The sequence below is a fragment of the Rattus rattus genome, chromosome X (assembly GCF_011064425.1).
Source record: "Rattus rattus isolate New Zealand chromosome X, Rrattus_CSIRO_v1, whole genome shotgun sequence".
In the NCBI taxonomy this organism is placed as follows: domain Eukaryota; kingdom Metazoa; phylum Chordata; class Mammalia; order Rodentia; family Muridae; genus Rattus; species Rattus rattus.
Window position 1 is genome coordinate 33,816,017 of NC_046172.1, and position 20,528 is coordinate 33,836,544.

The 20,528-nt window shown below is 39.3% G+C and overlaps 1 protein-coding gene across 1 annotated transcript in view; it reads right to left on the reverse strand.

Moving 5' to 3' along the window:
* Map7d2 (MAP7 domain containing 2) overlaps window positions 1-8,193 on the reverse strand; it is a 55,530-nt gene extending 47,337 nt beyond the window's left edge. The window contains exons 1-2 of the mRNA XM_032889631.1: window positions 6,916-8,193; window positions 5,486-5,649 (exon numbers count right to left, since the gene is read on the reverse strand). Of these exons, the coding sequence (XP_032745522.1) occupies window positions 5,486-5,649; window positions 6,916-6,991 (240 nt within the window). The 5' untranslated portion in view covers window positions 6,992-8,193. The remainder of the gene's footprint in view (window positions 1-5,485; window positions 5,650-6,915) is intronic.
* Window positions 8,194-20,528: the final 12,335 nt, after the last annotated feature.

Below are 20,528 nucleotides of genomic sequence, written 5' to 3' on the forward strand. Positions count from 1 at the left end.
AAGGCAATTTTCTCAATACATACCAGTTACCAACATTAAATTAAAACAGATAAGCAATTTAAATAGACTATAATCCATAGTGATGTAGAAGTACTCATCAAAAGTCTCCCAACACGTAAGTGCCCAGGGCCAGATGGTTTTAGCATAGAAACCTACCAGATTTTCAGAAAAAAAAAAAAAGAGTTAATACCAATACTCTTCAAATTATTTCACGGGGTTGGGGATTTAGCTCAGTGGTAGAGCGCTTGCCTAGCAAGCGCAAGGCCCTGGGTTCGGTCCCCAGCTCCGAAAAAAAAAAAAGAAAAGAAAAAAATTATTTCACAAAATAAAAACAAAAAGAATATTGCCCAATTTATTTTATGAGGCTATAGTTACCCTGATACCCAAATTACATAAGGACCCAAAAAAGAAAGAGAATTACAGACCAATTTCCTTTATTAACATAGATTCTATTTTTTTTTCAATCAAATACTTGCAAAATGAATCTAAGAACACATCCAGAAGATCATCTACCATGATCGAGTAGTCTTCATCCCAGAGATGCAGGGATGGTTCAATATACATAAATCTCTAAGTGTAATCACCATATAAACAAACTGAAACACAAAAACCACATACTCATCTCATTAGATGCAGAAAAGGCCTTGAACAGTGTTTAACTTCCCTTCATGATAAATGTTCTGTTCAAATTCCTGATACAAGGGACATACCTCAGCATAACAAAGACAGTTTACGAGTCCATGGCCAACATCAATTTAAATGGAGAGAAACTCAAAGAAATTTTCCTAAAATCGAGAATAATACAAGGTTGTCTACTTTCTCCATACCTATTAAATATACTATATAAAGTCTTAGCTAGAGCAATAAGACAATGGAAGGAGATTAGGGGGTTTAAGAATTAGAAAGGAAGAAGTCAAAGTATCTTTATTTGCATGTGATATAACAGTATACATTAATAAACCTAAAAATACCTCCAGGTAATTCTTACAGCTGATAAGAACTTTCAGCAAAGTAGCTGGATAAAAATCAACTCAAAAAGTAGCCCTCCTACATACAAATGAGAAACATAAATAAATCAGGGAAACACAATCTTTTGCAATAATAACAAATCATTAAAATATCTTGAGATAACTCTAAGCAAGAGAAAGACTTGTATAATAAAAATTTCAACTCACTAATAAAATGAAAGTAAAGAAGCTATCAAAGGATGGAAATATTTCCCATAGTACCACAGTATAATCAGGAGGATTATATAGTAAAAAATGTCCATCCTACGAAAATCAACTTAGTGATTCATTACAATTCCCATCAAAATTTAACACAATTCTTCACAGATCTTTTTTTTTTTTTTTTGGTTCTTTTTTTGGAGCCGGGGATCGAACCCAGGGCCTTGCGCTTGCTAGGCAAGCGCTCTACCACTGAGCTAAATCCCCAACCCCATTCTTCACAGATCTTGAAATGACAATTTTCAGCATCACATGGAAACACATAATACAATGCGCGCGCGCACACACACACACACCCCAGAATAGCTGAAACAATCCCTAATAATAAAATAACTGTGGGAGAAATCACCATCCCTGATTTCAAGTTGTACAACACAGCTATAGTAGTTTTAACAAAGCATAGTTTTGGCACAAAAACAGACAGGTTGACCAATGGAATTAAATTGAAGACCCAGACATAAATCCACACACCCCCAGACACCTAATTTTTGATAAAGAATTCACAAACACACACTTGTGCTGGTAAAATGAATGTCTGCATGTAAATAGATCCACACTTATCACCCTGTACAAAATTCAAGTCCAAGTGAATCCAACACCTCAACAACAACAACAACAACAACAACACACCTGCAGATACACCGAACCTGATAAAAGAGAAAGTGTCTTAACACATTAGCATGGGAGACAACTTTCTGAAGAGAACATTGATAGCTCAGGCACTAAGGTCAACAATTAAAATAAATAGGACCCCATGAAACTGAAGAGCTTCTGCACAGCAAAGGACATTGTCACTCAGACAAAGTGACAGCCTATACAATGCAAAAATAGTTTTCCCAATTACAGATCCAATAGAGGGCATATATCCGAAATATGGAAAGAACTCAAAAACTAGGTATCGAAAAACAACTAACCCAATTAAAACTGGGATGCAGATCTAAACAGAGAATTCCCAACAGAAGAATCTCAAATGGCTGAGAAATATTTAAAGAAATGTTCAACATCCTTAACGAGCAGGGAACTGAAAAATCAAAATTGCTTTGAGATTCTATCTTTTGCCTATCAGAATGGCTCAGATCAAAAACACAGATGACAGCTCATGCTGGTTAGGATGTAGAGCAAGGGGAACACTCCTCCACTGCCGGTAGATTATACAGACACTATAAAAATCAATATGGTGGCAGTTCTTCCGAAAGTTGGGAATTGATCTTTCTAAAGATCTGGTTATACCACTCTTGGGCATACCCCCAAAGAACACTTTATCCTATCGCAAAGACACTTGCTCAGCCATGCTCATTGCTGATCTCTTCATAATAACCAGAAACTAAAACAACTTAGATGTCTGTCTTAGGGTTTCCATTGCTGTAAAGAACACCATGACCAAGGCAACTCTTATAAAGAACAACATTTAATTGCAGCTGGCTTACAGGTTCAGAGGTTCAATCCTTCATTATCATCAAGGTAGGAGCATGGCAGCTTTCAAGCAGGCATGGCATAGGAGGAGGTGAGAGTTCTACATCTTGTTCTGAAGACAAACAGGAGAACACTGGCTCTCATGTGGTTAAGAGGGGGATCTCACTGCCCACTTCCAGTTACACACTTACTCCAACAAGGTCACACCTACTCCAACAAGGTCACACCTCCTAATAGTGCCACTCCCTAGGCCAAACATATTCAAACCACCACAATGTCCCTGAAGAAGGATGGATAAAGAAAATGTGATACATTTACTCAGTGGAGTATTACTTAACAGTCAAAAATTATGAAATTATGAAATTCACAGGTCAGTGGATAGAACTAGAAAGAAATCAACCATGGTGGTGTAGGAAGATGGCTCAATGGTTAAGAGCACTGACTGCTCTTCCAAAGGTCCTGAGTTCAATTCCCAGCAACCATATGGTGGCTCACAACCATCTGTAATGGGATCCCATGTCCTCTTCTGGTGTGTCTGAAGACAGCTACAGTGTACTCACATACATAAAATAAATAAATAAAAATTTAAAACAACAACAACAACAACAACAACAAAATCAACCTGAGTGAAGTATCCCAAAGTCAGAAAGACTATATTCACTTGTATGTGGATAACAGCTGTTAAGTCAATGATAACCAAGCTACAGTCTGTAGAAACACAGAGGTTAGGTACAGAGTATGTGACTATGGGGATAAAGATAGATCTCATTAGTAATGTGGAATAGAAGAGATAGTTATGGATAGATGATGGGTGGGCTGGAATTGGAAAATTAATTAGGGATAGAGGAAAGATGAAGGAGTGAAAATATGGGAGACAGCAAACTAATACAGTAGAAAAGCTTCATTCTCATATACATACATACACACACACACACACACACACACACACACACACACACACACACACACAGATGAATGAAGGCCTTTTAAATGAAGTAACTAAATAATGGATAAGACAGAGTCCCAACTGGCACCTCTTATCACTAAATAAAGCTTCCAGTTGAGGTCTCCTGGGAATTCTGAAACAACTCAAACTGTTTTCAAGACTATAGGTTGCTCTCTACAAACTGACAGCAAGGTCCACTGCTGAAGACAACACCTACACAAAACACTTAACGTGAATTAGTCAAGCTACTACCTAAATAGAGTTCCCCCACCCCAAGTTTTTGGTATAGAAAGCTACCCTGCATGCTACCAGAAGAGAAACATAAACACCAAGCCAGTCACAAACCTTTTGCTCCAAAAGGGTGGTGGCACAAAGCTTGTGGGACTAACCAACCAATATCTGACTTGAGTTAAGGACCACTCTTTGAGTTGGAACCTATACCTGACACTCCTTGGGTGACAAAGAACCTGAGACTAGATAGGCTAGGGATTTAGGAGAAAACCAAATAATACTGTTCAGAAGAACAAAACAAACAAATAGCAAAAACCATTACTCTTGCTGACACTCTGCTCTATTTATAGATCCGTTTCCCACTCATCAGAGATGCTTCCTATAGCTGACAGAAAGAAAAGAAATCCACAGCCAGACATTATTCCGAGAGTGAGAGACCTTGAAACAGCCCTAAATGCAATGCCTCTATCAAATCCTTCCCTTCTGAGGTTAGGGAAACCCATGGAAGAGAAAGTAGAAAGTGAGAGGCAGAGAAAGAAAACAGGGCCCTCTAAATCATCAACATGATCAAAACTCATATGAACTCAAAGACTGAAAGAGCATGCACAGACCCTACAAAGATCTAAACCAGGGTCCTCTGCACATATCATGTGGCTTCTAGTTTATTATTTTTATGGAATTATTGAGTGTATGAGTGAGTTGATCTGTTTTTTTAAAAAAACTTCTCTTGGGATCCTTTCCTTCTGTTTGCTTGTCTTGTCCAAATCTTATTGTTAATTTTTGTTTTATCTTATAATGTTATTTTATTATAAAACAAAAGGCAATATATAGTAATATGCTTTCAGAGACATTAAAAACACTAAATTTATACAAAAGTCTCTTTATTCTATAGAGTTGGAAATTGACAAACTGCTACATTGTTCATACTAAAAGATGAGTCATTATACCTTATGAATAAAAGATCATCACCTCATACAAGAGTACAATTACATCCTTAAAATATACTTGTTAAGAAAATCTATAATTCAAATATGCTTCCTAAATATACTTCCAGAGCTTAGTAATAATGGACTCCATGCAGATAATTGCATTTCTTTTTCAAAAGGTAACTGGAAAGGATGATTAAAGTAAGGAGCTACATTAAAATTTAAATACACTAGCATCTTTGTATTCAAACATAGAATTTCCAGCAGTAAATAACAGGACCATCTTATTATATGCTTTGGTGTTGGTCTGTTCCAGAAGCATGGACATTCTCCTGACATAATAGTACTTAATTTTCTATCACACGAAACCCAAGCCACAAGACCCTCCCCACCCGTGTCTCTTAATCTAGTCAGAAAAGGTTTTACTTGTAAGAAGCCTTGGAAATCACTGAATCCAACTGCTCACAGCAGACACAAGCAAGCCAGAGCCAAGAGAAGGAAATCACTTTGTCCTGGGTTGTACAACAAACGTGAATGAAATGGCAAAATTTCTCTGCTCCTGTGCAAGTGCTCCTTCCACTAACTCACTGTATTGCAGCGCTGAAAGAAGGCATACTGAAAGAAGGACGAGATTGGGGGTGGGTCTTGTTCACAGCTGATACTTGGGTACACCAGATGCCCTCAACACTTTGCCCTATGTGACTTACTGAGCTAGCTGGGGTGGAAGGCTCCCAAGACCTTACCTCTTCTTCCCGGAGCTTCTGCTTCCTCTTTTCTTCCACTGCTGCCCTCTTCTGATCCTCACGCTGGCGCTGCTCCTCAAGTTTTCTCCATCGCTCCTCAACTTGTTTCTCATACTGAAGCTTAGCTCTTTTCTGTTTCTCTAAGATCTGTTGTTCCCGAGCAGCTGAGAAATGGGAGCAGAGTGTCATTCCAAGTACTCCTTGTGCAGGTTGGATTAAGACCAAGAACACAGAAACAATAATGTGATCAAATCCCAGGATGCAGTGATTGAGATTGGGTGTTCTGTTAATCTCTGCCACTCGTTAGGTGCTGTGAGGAATGTTAACTATGTTACTCTCTGCTTGGTTTCCTTCTCAGTTATGCAACGGCAGTAACAATATGGTGAAGAAAATTATGCAATGCATGTAAAACATAAAAAGTACTTCCACCATAGGTGTTATGGCTATTATTATTATGATTAAGCCAAACTTGTACACAATAGCTAAACCATATAGTGGCTAGAATAATGATAGTTGAAGGGTACATTCAATCAAAATCATGTTAAATGAGCATGCACAGTGATCTGAGCAAAGCATTAAAATATACAAAGTCTTGTCTTTACATCAAGCTATTTACTAAGAAGACTCTACCTTTATTTAAAAAAAAAGGCTCTCTGGGGTGGTAGTGCCTGAACTTACCTGGGCCCAGAAAACCAACAAGAATCCAACAGCTTCTTCTTCATCTCAGTTCAATGAGGGAATTATCATGTACCTAACTCACAGAACTCTGTGGTGGTATCCACAGCTAACAAGAGATTAAAAAAGAAAAGCCTTTCTCAACTGAGCATGTTGTTGTAACGCAGAAAATAAGTGCCCATCATCATTTCTCTTGAGGATGGCCCTTCTATATCCTAAAAGAGAAGGTTAGTGCACATAGTGGATACCTAAGGGCATCAAATCTTCCTCAGATCAGAAGAAGCAATTGCTTGATTTATTTGTTTGGGTGTTTTGTCTGCATGTGTGTGTACATCATGTACGTGCAATGCCTAAGGACACCAGAAGAGGATACTGGATCCCCTGGGGATAGAGTCACAGACAGCTGTGAGCTGAGCTGTGCGCTCTGGAAATTGAATTGGTGTTCTCTAAAGGCAGTCAGTACTCTTAGCAATTGAACCATTTCTCCAGCCCCAGTGGCAGCAACTGTTGTTCATAGCTCCAAGAATACTGCCAAGAATACAGTGAAGGGTCAATATTTTGTGAGTGAATGAACTGTTCATTAATTCCAGCTTTTGTGATCATGCAAGTTACTGTGTGAGTTCACACTCAAGTCTCTAGACTTGTCTAGTTCTCTTTCCAGTCATTCACAGATTTCTAAGGACCTTTCAAAATGATATTACTTCATTTCTACTTTTCTACTTTTGTGAACTTCACAGTCAAAGTATACAACTTACCCAGACACTTTTCTCTTTCTTCTCGTCTCTCTTTGGCTAATCTTTGTCTCTCATCTGATTTTAAAAATCCATCCATTCCTATAAATAGAAAACATAATTTTCAATTTTTTATTCTTCTTATCTAGTGAGTGCTAGAGATGGTTGGATCCATAGGCCTGGGTCTGGACATAAACATACATTATCCACAGTTACCAATTCATTTCAAGGAGCTCACTTCCCATCCTACATCCTCAGCTAGTCCTAACAACTCACGGGCGGCAGTCATGGCTTCCACCTGTGCTTTCCAACATTGGGTGTAGTGGTGCTGACGACAGCCCTTTAGCTAATCTTTGTCCCAAGGCCTGACCTGGAGGGGTCAGAAATGCAATTAAGTGACACAGAAACCTAGCTTTGTGCAGAGACACTCATCAGTCTCATTGTAATCTGGCTTGTAGTTTCAGGGCAGAATAATTAAGAGGGAGGAAAAGCCAAAGATGAATATGATTTTGGATATCAATTATTATACAGTTGAAAAAGAGTTAATGTTCTGAAATAAGTCAATTGTGGCGAGTGCATATAAGCACTTTAGAACACTGTAAAATGTATCCCTCAAGGTTAATTTTAGTTCTGCCAAGTTTGCTTGTAATGTTAATCTTAGTATCTCAATTACAAAGAAAAAATATACTTCTGTGTATTTAACGTGCAAATGGCTGTAACAAATAAGATGAAATGAATACTAGCTAGCCCCAAAAAGTTCTAGGAAATATCCCTGCATCTCCTTATCCCTACCCCATTCCTTTCAAGGACTTTCGAAATTAAATAAATAAGGGCTATTTAAGTTTAGAATAATCTATTGAATTGTTATTATTGGTTGTTCATGAAAATTCGTCTATATGGCTTATGCACACCATTCTGGAGAAACAAGCTTTACTGCTTTAGTACTAATGCAACCACATTCCCCGTGCCTGGGCTCTTCCTCTCACACCAACTTCATAGTGTGTTTTGCTACCATAGAAATCTACACTTCTTCCAGGGACTATTTCACTTGCTGCCCAGGAAAGGGTCAGAGAAGCAAGGCCTGCAGTGTAGGCACTGAGGATAGAGATGAATGACATGACACATTGTCATGATTCCCAACATATGTTTGGTTCTGCACTATAAACTATGTATCAGGAATACTAAAGCTCAAGAGATAATTACAAGAATAATCCAGTCCTTGACTACATACAAATTGACATAATTCATGTTTAGTTTTAGTCAGTTCTTAATTATGATACTGCCAACAAAATAAATGTCATCATGGTTTTAAAGACCCAACTCCACCTCATTCCAAGGCCTTATCTAATTTGACCTCACCAATTCTCCCCTCCTCTCCTACTTTCTATTTTACACTGCCTGCCACTTGTTCTTCCACCACCAACACTGCCATCTGTTTAACCTCACGTCCTTCAAGACTCCAAGATCCATGATGCCCCATGTTCCCATACAAATTGTGAAGCCCTTACTTCATCCTTCTTTCCTGTACAGCAAACTAACTTCCCCTCCCTGACAATCTCTAAAGTGATATATAACTGGGACTGCCCTAGGTTTGCCTAGTTCCAACTACTACCCCTTACCCGGGGTTTACAAAACACACACATAGCGCTGAAATTAATGATAAGAGAAATAAGAAGAAAACATCAGATCTTTTCTTAATTTAGATTTTAGTCTCTATCTTAAGCTCCACTTAGATGAATTTATTCTGTCTGGAAAGCTTAAAAAGAAAAAGCCTAGGAGGCCTAGTCAAATGCAGCCCACACCAACGTGCCTACTCTCCACCCAAGCCTCCATTAGTACACCACAATCTTGACAATCTTGATGATAAGAAGTCTGCTTTACATATGAGGCAAGTCTGGAGGATGATCAAAATGCTCTTTAATTAGAGAAAGAAAAACTAGAAGAAAAAAAGTGGTCAAAAAGCTGCCCCAGAGGAGACTGTTCCATGGATATACAAGGTCTCAGGCTGCCCTCTTGTGGGCACATGTAAGACACAAGTTTCCCTTCCAGAAAAATCTTTTATGATCAGGATCATGGTCAGCAGCAGCAGCTTCATCATAATAGAGGTGACAAACAAGCAGTTACTATGGACCAACTGCAGCCACGCAGGGTGGTAGCATATGCCTTTAACCTCTGTCCTTGAGAAGTGGAGGCAAGAAGATCATTTTCAACTATAGGCAAGCCTGAGATCCATGCTACCTTTTACACACACACACGCACGCACGCACGCACGCACGCACGCACGCACGCACGCTTGCGCGCCCATGCACGCATGCATACCACTATGGACAAAGTACACTACATGAATTTATTGGGTGCAACCACCCTATGATGACATCTTACAAGTATAGAAACAGGAGTTCAAAATGGTTAATTAATTTGTTCCACACTGTTGAAAGTAGACAAACTGGATTCTATTTAACCTGGAAACTTGACTCTAACACTCAGACTTTCAGTCACCAGTTTTTCAAAGGAGATATCAGGATACCTTCTTTGGTGCTTCGGTTCAGCAAAGAGACAAATCATATCATGATCCCATGAGCCTGAAAATCTGGAAAAGAAGTGCACGTCTGATAGAGAAGTATGAAATAGGCAGTATTGAGAGCCAAGTATGGGCGCAGCTGTGCACAGATGTAGCAACCCCTTCAGCTCACTGTTTGTCTCTCAGACTGATGGTTTGGAAATATTTACTCAGTGCTATCTTAGAGACTGATGCTGAGTGGAGAATGGAGGAAAAGCTCTAAGATTCTGGGAACAACTTAGGTTCCTCCTGGCTTAAGCAAGCAATTCAGCTTTGCTGCACTGAGAAAAAACAAAACAAAGCAAAACCAACCAAAACAAACAAACAAACAAAACAAAACAGCCTAACATGGGTAACCTGGAATCTCTGTGCTATCCATTTGGCAGCCATGAAGTACAGCAAAACAAACAAGTATGAGTTCAGTTCCTAAGTCACATAGCACACATTAGGCACTCCACAGGCACACTGGGTTGCTATCCTACTGCATAGCAATAGTGGAGAAGCCTGAAAGCTCATTCCTGGGACTCTTTCCCCTCAAGTTTAATTCCTCTTGGTCAGATGAAGAAAAGCACTATGTGAGTTCAATCAGGATTGAAGTTTTACTCAGTATGGTGGTTTGAGTGACAAGTGAGGGGCCCCAATAGGCTCATATATTTGAATGTTTCGTTCAGGTTAGTGGAACTGTGGGAATAATTAGAAGATGTGGCCTTGTTGGAGGTGGTTTGCAACTGGAGGTGGGCTTTGACGTTTCAAAAGTGCCTCCCTTCCTTTCCACCCCTTGCCGCCTGTGAAGACAGGATGTAAAGCTCTCTGCTACTGCTCCAGTACCATGATTGACTGCTTGCCACCATGATGATCACGCATTAACCCTCTGAAACTGTAACCAAGTTTTCCAACTAAATGGTTTGTTTTGTAAGAGTTGCCTTAGTCATGATAACTCTTCACATTAATAGAACATTAACTATAACACTGGATAAGAAACCTAAGGTCCCAACCTCTCCCTCTTCCTCCTCCTTACAGCATATATGTCTCTCCTATTTAATGGTCCATATGTTTCGAGAACTTCTCATTGAAAGAAAAAACAAGCAACACATCTCAGTTCAGACTCCAGTTCTACCCTCTGACTCCAGTTCTACCCTCTGACTCCAGTTCTACCCTCTGACTCCAGTTCTACCCTCTGACTCCAGTTCTACCCTCTGACAAGAGACCTCTGGGCTCATCTCAATGTAAAAAGTTATAAAATCAATGAAACGTCCATGGACTTGGTAAGATACTACTCACAACAAAACAGCTACATGTAATACAGGAATCATGTGAGATTATCACTTGACCACCAATGCAGGAAATATTTTCTAAAGAATAATATACTCAAGATTTAACTCCAAAATAAAGTCTTTCTGTGTCACCTAAAATTCTAAAGTTGTTTTCCTATATAACCATACTTTATTCTATCGTACTTTACATGAGGACATTTATTTTTTCTTTTTCAAAAACCAGACACATAATCTTACCATATAAGCTAATAAGAATAGTTGGCTGCTTGGTCTGCTAAGACTGAACAGCCCAGTGAACGTGATTGTTGGGGAGTGACAATGGGGAGGATGGGAGGAACACCCATAAAGAAGGGGGGGGGAGGGATTAGGGGGATGTTTGCCTGGAAACTGAGAAAGGGAATAACACTCAAAATGTAAATAAGAAATACTCAAGTTAATAAAAAAAAAAAAAAAAAAAAATGGTTGGCTGATGGAACCGTACTTATCAGTGATTGTGGGGGAAGGGTTAATAGGAAGTAGAAAGGTATAATGGGAATCAGGAAAGGGATCCTTGTGGTGATAGAGTCTCCATTTTGACTACATTGGTATAAATACATTTGTTGTGGCATTGCCTTAAAATTTTGAGATCTCTCTGTACCATTTCCCATAACTTCATGTAAATCAACAACAACCTCAAAACAGAGATCTTTAACTATGAAGAAAACAAATCTGGCTCAAGTATGAAGCCCTGGGATAGACCCAAACAGAAAAGGGTGTTCTAGAAATATCCCTGTTCCCATTCTAGATGTAACAGCACTTGCCAAGACAACTACATTCAGATAGATGTATGCCCTTGAAATACAATTTATCAATACAAAAATTAAAAAAAATAATAGTGATACTGAGCAAGCAAGAAACAGCATAACCCCACACTTCACTGATTTACTGTTAGTGGGCATAAATAGCTTCCCGTTATCCTGGAACTTCAGCAATGCATTCTTAAAACCTCATTTTGAATTGAATTTTATTAGCCTGAAGCACTCTACTAGAATATTAATGAGTTAATATTAGTCAATTATTCATGAATACTGGTAAGAACTACTATTGAAATTTAAATTTTCTAAGGGAAGCCATATGTTTTAAAACTTAATTGAATGAGTGAATTTTATTTTATTATTTATTTTGGCTTTTTGGGAAAGGATCATTCTACAATGTAGCCCAGACTGGCCTCAGCCAAAATCACAGCATTCCTCCTACTTCAGCCTCCTAGGTTACAAGGATTACAGGCATGTATATGACCACATCTGGCTCTGAACAAGTGTATTTTAAAACAACCTCAATTACTCTAAGTGTAAATGTGATGAAACTTCAATGTCTGGAGGACAGGAATGAAGAGCTTATATAAGAAGTTCAATGACAGCCCCCACTTCCTGTGGGGGGTCTCCCATATCCCTTCATGAATACTCAATAAACTCTGGCTCAGTAGCTACACGGGCACTGACTTATCAGTGGTTCTAGTCTGTACTATGACTCTCTTTAGACACACTGAAAACAGATCACTACTTCCCAGTAGCTACATGGGCACTGACTTATCAGTGGTTCTAGTCTGTACTATGACTCTCTTTAGACACACTGAAAACAGATCACTACTTCCCAGCTTTAGCCACACAGTAGAGTTACCTAAGGAACTGCTGAATAGTTTTATGTCAACTTGACACAAGCTAGATAAGAAAATGCCTCCAGATCGAGCTGTAGGTAAGCCTATAGGGCATTTTCTTAATTGGTAGTTGATGGAGGAAGACCCAGCCCATTGTGGATGATGCTCTGTCAAGTTCCATGCCATCTTGGGATCCAACAAGCAATATTATTACTATGTGAGGCTTCTTGATTATTTGCCTCCATAAACATCAGCCAGACATTATTTTATTTAGAAAGTAGCCTGTACCTGGTGTTTCATTATAGTGGCAAAAATGTAAAATAATAATAATTAATAATAATTAATAATGATATTAATAAAAAAAACCCAAGCATGGTGACATACACCTTTAATCCCAGCACTTGGGAGGCAAAGGCAGGTGAATTTCTGTTAGTTAGAGGCTAGCCTGGTCTAGATAGTGAGATCCTGTCTCAAAATATTAGTAATAAGTATAATGAAGCAAGAGATTAAGGCTCCAAAGGATGCAGTTGGACTAGCTAGAGCCATAAACGAAGGAATGAAGGGGATGGGAAATATTGGGAAGAACAACTAAGAAGTTTCAGGTTTCTTTATCTTCCTTTCTTCCTTATGAAACAAAGTCTCGTGTAGCATAAACTGGCTTCGGACTCTGTACCGAAGGATAATCTTAACTTCTGATGATCACTGTGCCTCTACCTCTAGAGTGCTGGGATTACAGATATGATAAAAAAAAACATATAAAAACCAGAATGTAATGGTTTGCATCTCTAGGTCTAGCATTCCTATGGGAGTGCTAAATGCCAAATGGGAGGCAGAGAAAGGAGAGTTGCCCAGAAGTTCATGGGGCCAACTAACCTGGAGTACGAAGGCCACAATCAAAAACAAGACAGAAACAAGATGGGAGACTAGAACTAACATCTCAAAGTTGTCCTCTTAATGTTTACACATTTACTGTGCAATGTGTGTGAGCAATTGTATGCACACACACATACACATGAAATACATATTGAAAACAATTAGTTCAGTTTCTGTTTGTCAGTGTGGTGGTACATGCCTATAATCCCAGCACATAGGAAACCAAAGCAGGAGGATTATGAGTTCAAGTCCTGCCTGAATCTTATATCAAGAGGGATTAAGAGATTGCCAGCAATAATAAATTTGTCGTGATGATTACATGAAATGATACATATGAATAACTTTCTAACTAGTGCTTATTATTTTAAAGGAAGTTATAGTTCCAGAAAAAAAGAAATGACCCCCAAAATGGAAGCCAGCCAGTGTCATATATGAAGTGGGAGGAATCTAATTGTTACCTTCTAACACTTACTCCAGTATGATTTCTTCTAAGCTCTGATGTTCTCCTGGGAGCAGGGAAGGGAGATGAGATGGATTAGTGAAGAGCAGAAAGTGGACAGTTCAGTCTGGGTAATGGCATATGTGAAATGTGCTTCAAAAAAAATCCTGAAATCTCACTGAACTTCAATATTTAGTGAACTGAAAATAATATGACAGAACCTAGACATATTTTTAAAATGTTGACTTGGGTGAGGGTGTGGTGCTGGGAATTGAATCTAAGATCTCACATGTGCTAGCTATGCACCAGTAAGCTATATTCCTAACCCAGACATACTACTTGCATTCAGAAAATACCACATACTCCTAGCTCACAGTTTTAATTTAAAGGCTTCAAAGCAAAAGCCATTCTATAAGGTCGTTAAACTTTTCATTACAATTTGAGCACAGAGCTAAAGCTAAATTCCCTCTGTACTTTGGGATACCTGCTTTGGTGCAATGTATTGAGACACAAATCCACAGTAAAAGAAAACAGCCTTTGTCCCTAGCTAATCCCCATGTTTTTTAAAAAAATGAAATCTAAGTCCATCAAAGTTCCTTCCTTATTAAAATCAGAGCATAATCAGATACATGTATAATTCACACAAAAAATAAAATGCTAAGAAGTCAATTTAATATGTTCTTGGCTCTTAAAATTTTTCAGGGGTTGGGGATTTAGCTCAGTGGTAGAGTGCTTGCCTATCAAGCGCAAGGCCCTGGGTTTGGTCCTCAGGTCCGGGAAAAAAATTTTTCAAACCATGAAATTTCAGAGGGAAGGACTCTGTAAGAGCCCTGTTGAGTCAGACAAATGAGAGTGTTGCACTTGAAAAGAGTTCTGCGCTTACATTCTTGATTTCCTGCATACAGTCTGTCTAGACTGGAGTATGCAAGTTCTTGGATTTTGGTTACATAGATGCAGAGTTCAGGTAGAAAGATTTTTAGGACTTCAAAATGTGAGTCACCTTGGCTGATAGACTTTGGAAAGGGCAGATGCTGGTGAGCAGAGAATAAAGAGAGAAGGAAAGCGGTGGCTGGTAAGCAAAGGTCAAAAGCTTTCACCACCCCTTCTGGTTGCTGCCCTCACAGAAAGCTGAAAGCCAGTCCAGAGGAGCGACTTCAGGCCTGAGACCAGAGGTAAGACCAACTTTTTTGCTCCAAGTGACCTGCCTGGTGGACTCAGGACACACAAAGGCAAAAGTCCTCTGGGACCAGACACTTCCGGGTTCTAGCTGGCAGCGGAACCTCGCTGATTCTGGCCCACAGCTCCTTGTTCCCAAACCCCATGGGAAAGAGAGCTCATTGCCCAGACAGGTGGGCATTCCTGAGACTGCAAGGCAGGAGAGACTGCCAGTACTACCCACCTTTGCCCACAGCCCTGGCCCAAGAGGAGACTGTATGGGACCTCTGGGAACAGGAAGATAGGGGCACTCAAGCTGCAGAAGTCCTGCGGTCCAGACTGCGCCCAGATCTGAAGGGACCCGGTCAAAGAGCTCCCTGCACCCAAATCCCCTGGGAGGAAGAACTAGACATTCAGAGGGGCAGACATGCCTGGGAAGGCAGAAGAGACTAGTCTCTGCTCACATTTCTGACTCAAGAGGAAAACGAATAGTGCCATCTGGGCCCCCTGTACACAGGGAACTGGAAGAAGGAGGAGCAGGGCCTTCTGGTTACTGCCCTCAAGGAGAGCTGAAACCTAACCCTAAGGAGCGACTTCAGGCCCAATACAAGAGGTAAGACTAACTTTTCTGCTCCAAGTGACCTGCCTGGTGGACTCAGGACCCAGTCCCACAGGAACAGCTGAAGGCCAATAGAGAGGAAGAACTACACACCTGAAAACAGAACACTCTTTTCCCATAACTGGCTGAAAGAAAACAGGAAAACAGGTCTACAGCACTCCTGACACACAGGCCTATAGGACAGTCTAGCCACTGTCAGAAATAGCAGAACAAGGTAACACCAGAGACAACCAGATGTCAAGGCAAAGCGCAGGAAAAAGCAACAGAAACCAAGACTTACATGGCATCACGGGCCCAATTCTCCCACCAAAGCAAACACTGAATATCCAAACACACCAGAAAAAGCAAGATCTAGATTTAAAATCACATTTGATCTTGATAATGAGGAGGACTTCAAGAAAGACATAAAGAACTCCCTTAGAGAAAAGAAGGAAAACACAAATAAACAAGCAGAAGTCCTTAGAGAGGAAACACAAAATTCCCTGAAAGAATTACAGGAAAACACAATCAAACAGATGAAGGAACTGAAAATGGAAATAGAAACAATAAAGAAAGCACAAAGGGAGACAACGCTGGATATAGAAAACCAAAGGAAGAGACAAGGAGCCCTAGATACAAGCATCACCAACAGAATACAAGAGATAGAAGACAGAAACTTAGGAGCAGAAGATTCCATAGAAATCATCGACACAACTGTCAAAGATATTGTAAAACAGAAAAGGCTACTGGCCCAAAACATCCAGGAAATCCAGGACAGAATGAGAAGATCAAACCTAAGGATAATAGGTATAGAAGGGAGAGAAGACTCCCAACTCAAAGGACCAGTAAATATCTTCAACAAAATCGTAAAACAAAACTTCCCTAACCTAAAGAAAGAGATGCCCATAAACATACAAGAAGCCTACAGAACTCCAAATAGATTGGACCAGAAAAGAAAATCCTCCCATCACATAATAGTCAAAACACCAAATGCACAAAATAAAGAAAGAGTATTAAAAGCAGTAAGGGGAAAAGGTCAAGTAACATATAAAGGCAGACCTATCAGAATTACACCAGACTTCTCACCAGAGACTGAAAGCCAGAAGATCCGGGACAGATGTCATACAGACCCTAAGAAAACACAAATACCAGCCCAGGTTACTGTATCCAGCAAACCTCTCAATTAACATAGATGGAGAAACCAAGATATTCCATGACAAAACCAAATTTACACAATATCTTTCTACAAATCCAGCGCTACAAAGGATAATAAATGGTAAAGCCCAACATAAGGAGGCAAGCTACACCCTAGAAAAAGCAAGAAACTAATCACTTTGCAACAAAAGAAAGAGAAGAACAAGCACACAAACATAATCTCACCTCCAAATACAAAGATAACAGGAAGCAACAATCACTATTCCTTAATATCTCTCAATATCAATGGATTCAATTCCCCAATAAAAAGACACACATTAACAAATTGGATACGCAATGAGGACCCAGCATTTTCCTGCCTATAGGAAACACCTCAGAGACAAAGACAGACAGTACCTCAGAATGAAAGGCTGGAAAACAACTTTCCAAGCAAATGGTCTGAAGAAGCAATCTGGAGTAGCCATTCTAATATCAAATAAAATCGATTTTCAACCAAAAGTCATCAAAAAAGATAAGGAAGGACACTTCATATTCATCAAAGGAAAAATCTACCAAGATGAACTCTCTATCCTAAATATCTATGCTCCAAATACAAGTGCACCTACATTCATAACAGAAACCTTACTAAAGATCAAAGCACATATTGCACCTCACACAATAATAGTAGATTTCCACACCCCACTTTCATCAATGGACAGATCATGAAAACAGAATTTAAACATAGACAGACTAACAGAAGTCATGAACCAAATGGACTTAACAGATATTTAAAGATCATTCTATCCTAAACCAAAAGGATATACCTTCTTCTCACCATCTCATGGTACTTTGTCCAAAATTGACCATATAGTCAATCATAAAACAGGCCTCAACAGATACAGAAAGATAGAAATAATCCCATGTGTCCTATCAGACCACCACGGGCTAAAGCTGGTCTTGAATAAAAATAAAGGAAGAACGCATACATATACATGGAAGTTGAACAATGCTCTACTCAATGATAACCTGGTCAAGGAAGAAAAAAGAAAAGAAATTAAAGACTTCTTAGAATTTAATGAAAATGAAGGTACAACATACCCAAACTTATGGGATACAATGAAAGCTGTGCTAAGAGGAAAACTCATAGTTCTGAGTGCCTGCAGAAAGAAACAGGAGAGAGCATATATCAGCAGCTTGACAGCACACCTAAAAGCTCTAGAACAAAAAGAAGCAAACGGATCCAGGAGGAGTAGAAGGCAGGAAATAATCAAACTCAGAGATGAAATCAACCAAGTAGAAACAAAAAGGACCATACAAAGAATCAACAGAACCAAAAGCTGGTTCCTTGAGAAAATCAACAAGACAGATAAACCCTTAGCCAGACTAACGAGAGGACACAGAGAATGTGTCCAAATTAACAAAATCAGAAATGAAAAGGGAGACATAACTACAGATCCAGAGGAAATTCAAAAAATCATCAGATTCTAGTATAAAAGGCTATATTCAACAAACCTTGAAAATCTGGAGGAAATGGACAATTTCCTAGACAAATACCAGGTACCGAAGTTAAATCAGGAACAGATAAACCATTCAAACAACCCCATAACTCCTAAAGAAATAGAAGCAGTTATTAAAAGTTTCCCAACCAAAAAGAGCCCAGGTCCAGACGGGTTTAGTGCAGAATTCTAACAAACTTTCATAGAAGACCTCATACCAATATTATCCAAACTATTCCACAAAATTGAAACAGATGGAGCACTACCGAATTCCTTCTACGAAGCCACAATTACTCTTATACCTAAACTACACAAAGACCCAACAAAGAAAGAGAACTTCAGACCAATTTCCCTTATGAATATCGACGCAAAAATACTCAATAAAATTCTTGCAAACCAAATCCAAGAGCACATCAAAACAATCATCCATCATGATCAAGTAGGCTTCATCCCAGATATGCAGGGATGGTTTAATATACGGAAAACCATCAACATAATCCGCTATATAAACAAACTGAAAGATAAGAACCACATGATCATTTCATCAGATATGGAGAAAGCATTTGACAAAGTTCAACCCCTTCATGATAAAAGTCCTGGAAAGAATAGGAATTCAAGGCCCATACCTAAACAAAGTAAAAGCCATATACAGCAAATCAGTAGCTAATATTAAACTAAACGGAGAGAAACTTGAAGCAATCCCACTAAAATCAGGGACTAGACAAGGCTGCCCACTCTCTCCCTACCTATTCAATATAGTTCTTGAAGTTCTAGCCAGAGCAATCAGACAACAAAAGGAGATCAAGGAGTTACAGATTGGAAAGGAAGAAGTCAAAATATCACTATTTGCAGACGATATGATAATATATTTAAGTGATCCCAAAGGTTCCACCAGAGAACTACTAAACCTGATAAACACCTTCAGCAAAGTGGCTGGGTATAAAATTAACTCAAATAAATCAGTAGCCTTCCTCCACACAAAAGAGAAACAAGCTGAGAAAGAAATTAGGGAAATGACACCCTTCATAATAGTCCCAAATAATATAAAATACCTTGGTGAGACTTTAACCAAGCAAGTGAAAGATCTGTATGATAAGAACTTCAAGCCTCCGAAGAAAGAAACTGAAGAAGATCTAAGAAGATGGAAAGATCTCCCACGGGGCTGGAGAGATGGCTCAGTGGTTAAGAGCACCGGCTGGGGGTTGGGGATTTAGCTCAGTGGTAGGCGCTTGCCTAAAGCGCAAGGCCCTGGTTCGGTCCCCAACTCTGAAAGAAAGAAAAAAAAAAAAAAAAGAGCACCGGCTGCTCTTCCAGAGGTCCGGAGTTCAAATCCCAGAAACCACATGGTGGCTCACAACCATCTGTAATGGGATTTGATGCCCTCTTCTGGTGTCTAAAAATAGCTACAGTGTACTCATATAAATGAAAGATCTCCCATGCTCAGGGATTGGCAGAATTAATATAGTAAAAATGGCCATTTTACCAAAAGCAATCTACAGATTCAATGCAATCCCCATCAAAATACCAATCCAATTCTTCAGAGAGTTAGACAGAACAATTCGCAAATTCATCTGGAATAACAAAAAACCCAGGATAGCTAAAACTATCCTCAACAATAAAAAAACTTCAGGGGGAATCACTATTCCTGAACTCAAGCAGTATTACAGAGCAATAGTGATAAAAACTGCATGGTATTGGTACAGAGACAGACAGATAGACCAATGGAACAGAATTGAAGACCCAGAAATGAACCCACACACCTATGGGCACTTGATTTTTGACAAAGGAGCCAAAACCATCCAATGGAAAAAAGATAGCATTTTCAGCAAATGGTGCTGGTTCAACTGGAGGTCAGCATGTAGAAGATTGCAGATCGATCCATGCTTATCACCCTGTACAAAGCTTAAGTGCAAGTGGATCAAGGACCTCCACATCAAACCAGATATACTCAAACTAATGAAGAAAAAGTGGGGAAGGATCTCAAACACATGGGCACTGGAGAAAATTTCCTGAACAAAACACCAATGGCTTATGCTCTAAGATCAAGAATGGAACAAATGGGATCTCTCAAAAGCTACAAAGCTTCTGTAAGGCAAAGGGCGCTGTTGTTGGGACAAAGCGGCAACCAACAGATTGGGAAAAGATCTTTACCAATCCTACAACTGATAGAGGGCTTATATCCAAAATATACAAAAGAACTCAGAAGTTAGACAGCCTTGAGGGAGACAAATAACCCTATTAAAAAATGGGGTTCAGAGCTAAACAAAAAATTCACAGCTGAGGAATGCCGAATGGCTGAGAAACACCTAAAGAAATGTTCAACATCTTTAGTCATAAGGGAAATGCAAATCAAAACAACCCTGAGATTTCACCTCATACCAGTCAGAATGGTTAAGATAAAAAACTCAGGTGACAGCAAATGCTGGCAAGGATGTGGAGAAAGAGGAACACTCCTCTATTGTTTGTGGGATT